Source organism: Corticium candelabrum, chromosome 10 (assembly GCF_963422355.1).
Source record: "Corticium candelabrum chromosome 10, ooCorCand1.1, whole genome shotgun sequence".
Taxonomy (NCBI): domain Eukaryota; kingdom Metazoa; phylum Porifera; class Homoscleromorpha; order Homosclerophorida; family Plakinidae; genus Corticium; species Corticium candelabrum.
In genome coordinates this window covers 2,937,058-2,941,033 of record NC_085094.1, presented here as the reverse complement: position 1 = coordinate 2,941,033, position 3,976 = coordinate 2,937,058, and the positions used below count along the sequence as shown (strand labels likewise).

The window sequence follows — 3,976 nt, the reverse complement described above, 5'->3', positions numbered from 1 at the left end:
CACCCAAGGCACGTGCTCACACACACACACACACACACACACACACACACACACACACACACACACACACACACACACACACACACACACACCAGAGAGCACGTGCGATGGCAAATTAACACGTTGCTGCGTGTACAGTGTCAGAGAATGTCTGACTGCATGTTGGTGATGTGCGTATACTCTTTTAGATGACTTCGTACTGGGGCCACTTGCGACCTGCTTACCCTGTTTCTTCGGCCTCCTTCTTTATTCTCGTTTTTTCCGCTCGCGCGCGTTGATTTCTGTGCAATTACATACATAACAGGTGACAATAAACATAGAAAAAACGGTGTGGCACTAAGTCTTTTGTTTCCTCTGCTAGGAAACTGCAACTGTAATTGTAAAAACTCTAATAATAATAATAATAATAATAATAATAATAATAATCCAAGGTGACTCACTTTCTCCACTTCTCTTCTGTATGGCTCTCAATCCTCTGAGCAAGGAGCTGAACAGAACCGGTTACGGCTACCGGATGACCACTGGGCATGGTGAGACTGCCAAACGTCAGCTTATCAGTCATCTACTTTACATGGATGATCTGAAGCTGTATGACAGAAACTCTGATCAGTTGGATGGGTTGTTGCACACGGTTCGTACCTTCTCTGATGACATCCAGATGAAGTTTGGTCTGGACAAATGTGCTGTTGCACACTTTGTCAACGGCAGGCTATCTGGACACAACTCTGGAGTGACGGTAGGAAAAACGGACACCATCAAGTGTCTGGAACCGGGTCAAGTCTACAAGTACTTGGGTGTAGATGAGAGTAACGGTATTCAGCACAGCATGACGCGGGAGAGACTCCGTCGTGAGTACTTGCGCAGAGTGAAGGTGGTTCTCCGGACTGAGTTGTATGGTCGGAACAAGATTCTAGCCATCAATGGGTTTGCACTACCGGTTCTCACTTACGGTTTTGGCGTCATTCATTGGGGGTGCACGGACTTGCAGCAGCTCGATCGACGGACCAGAAAGCTCCTCTCTATGCACGGTATCCACCATCCTGCTGCAGACGTTGACCGACTGTACGCTCCTTGCAGTGATGGGGGTAGGGGGTTACAACAGATTGAGTCGACATATCAATCTTGTATTGTGAGGCTGAACTGTTACCTTGCTGACAGTTCTGATCCTTTCATGCAGATGATACGGGAGTGTGACTCTGGAAAATCTTCACACTCGATCAAGCACATGGCTTGTCGGTTTACTGCACAGCTGCGAAGGAGTCTTGCTTCGGACGACAAGTCGCAGAGCTTACACAGGAATGCATCCATCTCGGTTGAAGGTGGCTTCGAGCAAGCACCTGAAACAGATGCGAGACATTACCGTACGTGTTGCAGTTCTCTTCGTGTGCGGTCCTGGAGCGGGAAGCCTATGCACGGGCAGTATCGTCGTCTCACTGAGCAACCGCCTGTGGACATGAAAGAGACCTACGGATGGATAAAGGCAGCGAATCTTCCTGCTGCAACTGAGGGACTGGTTGTTGCTGCTCAAGACCAAGCTCTTCGGACTCGGTACCATGAGCGCAAGATTCTACATCGTGATGTCAGTCCTACTTGCCGCATGTGCAGTGTAGGCCTGGAAACAGTCGACCACATTGTGGCAGGCTGTTGTGCTTTGGCACCGACGGACTACACTGATCGACACAATCAGGTGGCATCCATCATTCACTGGGACGTTTGTCGCCATTTTGGGGTTCCAGTGGAGAGCAGATGGTACCGGCATCATCCTGATAGGCTTGTGGAGACGGATGACATTACTATGATGTGAGATACCACCATCCCCACTGCCAGGAAGATCAAAGCCAATCGTCCAGACATCTGTCTCAGAAATAGGAAGACAAACACTTGTCTTCTTATTGATATCAGCTGTCCTGCTGATGGCAACATTGGCAAGAAACATGCTGAGAAGTTGGCGAAGTACAGCGACTTGCGAGTGGAGATAAGCCACATGTGGCATTGTCGAACACTGGTGGTTCCGGTGGTCTTGGGAGCTTTGGGCACAGTGCACGCAGGTATTGCACGGTGGCTGGACATTATTCCAGGTCATCACAACCTGCAACACTTACAGAAAACAGTGCTTCTGGGATCTACTCGGATCCTTCATAAAGTCATGTCTTCTTTCTAGACAGCCGTGATGGTCTAAGTACTTCTGAAGCAGGGTTTGCTTCCGGTACTTGTAATAGACTTTACAAACCAGACTGATCTGGTTGAGCACGACACATAAAAGTCACCGCCGTGGCTTAGTGGTTAGCGACAATGGCTACCACTCCATGGTTTGGGGGTTCAAACCCCAGTAACGATAGTAAATTATGAAACTTGTCTGTCTTTCTTTCTCATGTTTCTCTAGCTTTATCCATGAGACTATGACTCGTTTCAGTCGTTGGGGAGTTTCTGTGGTCTGGCGAACGGTCCGTTGACGATGACGTTCAGTGCTTTCCTGGTGGTCGTTGATATCCACTAGGCGTACTGTCCGCGAGTTCGCGGTCACCGTAATGCCTTCAATCTATATCGAATTGGCTAGTCATTGATCGCCGTATGGACTACACGGAAACATGTACCCCGCTGGGCTCACCTGCCGGGTTGGTGGGCGCCCAGATGGGGGTAAAGACCCCACTTGCCCATTATGGAGGGGTATAGCGACACATAATTAGACGCAGCAAACTGTGGTAATACATGTTTCCTAATTAGATAATAACCCTCATAAACCGAAAGTAGGTTTATATGTTATTGAGCGACTTGCGAAAGTTTATTTTTTAAAGTGGCCAATGCTCACGTAGTAAAAGTACATCTGTATTTATTTTTCTAGAAACAATTACACCTCTTTCAAACAATCAAGAACTCCAACAGCTGCTTGTTCATCCTACGCAACTATCTGCAGAAAAGCGTCTCTTTCTCAGGAAAGAGGCATTGAAGAGAAAATGTGCAAGATTTCAGCAGCCTCTTACTGTCAAAGAGAAAAGACTTTTGTACGCTGAAATGGTGGTAGACGACAAAAATCGAGTCATTTGGTGTCCAGTCAGGAAAGCAGGAACCACGACGTGGCGCATTGTCATGCTCATCCTCACAGGCAAGTTCTCGGCAGTAAACGCTGCTTTAGACCATATCATGAAAAACGACTTTAAGGGTGTGACTCGTTTGGGTGCTAAATACCAGAACAGTGAAGATATCGAATACAGATTGAGAAACTACACGAAATTTATGGCGTACAGAGAACCTCTTGGACGTGTCGTGTCTGACTACAGACAAATTAGACTTTGTAACACTCCGTTTCGTAAAAAGATGTGCACGCAGATTCTTAAATACAACAAAATCTCCATTCAATCGACTAACAACAAGCACGTCCCAGTGGTTCTACCGGAGATAACCTTTCCTCAGTTTGTTAATTTCGTCACACGTTTTGTCGACAAGAAAAGGCACCTAGATCTTAACATTCATTGGAGACCGACACACTTGATCTGTCATCCTTGCCATATTGATTACGATTACCTCGTCGATTTGAACAGTCCTGGTGTTGTCGACGAATCTGCTTACGTTCTCAAAGCTCTCGAAGCGCCCTCCTGGCTGCAGTTGCCACAAGAAAACCGATCGGGTAACGAAACAAAGTTCACTTTTCTCTCTCAACTCTCAGATGCTCAATTTGAACGCTTACGTTCGCAGTACGACGATGACTACGAGATATTTGGATATCAAAAGTTTAATTCGACTTAATTAATTGAGTCACTCAACTCTAGAGATTTAGTTCATTGCAATGTTTTATCACTTTTATCGCTGCATACTGTTTATCTGTTTATTATAAGTTATAATAACAGCGTACTAGTCTGTAATGATTCAATATATTAATTAAATATTATTATAATTTACAAGAGTTTATTGAAATATGAAAAATTATTGGGTTTAGCTAGATTTGTATTGAGGCAGGAAAAGAAACAGGTATAAGGAC

General features: G+C 45.6%; 1 protein-coding gene across 1 annotated transcript in view; it reads left to right on the top strand.

Annotated features, from left to right (window-relative positions):
* Positions 1-3,744, top strand: part of LOC134185190 (carbohydrate sulfotransferase 11-like) — a 4,161-nt gene extending 417 nt beyond the window's left edge. The window contains exon 2 of the mRNA XM_062652972.1: positions 2,843-3,744. Coding sequence (XP_062508956.1) covers positions 2,843-3,744 — 902 coding nt within the window. The remainder of the gene's footprint in view (positions 1-2,842) is intronic.
* Positions 3,745-3,976: the final 232 nt, after the last annotated feature.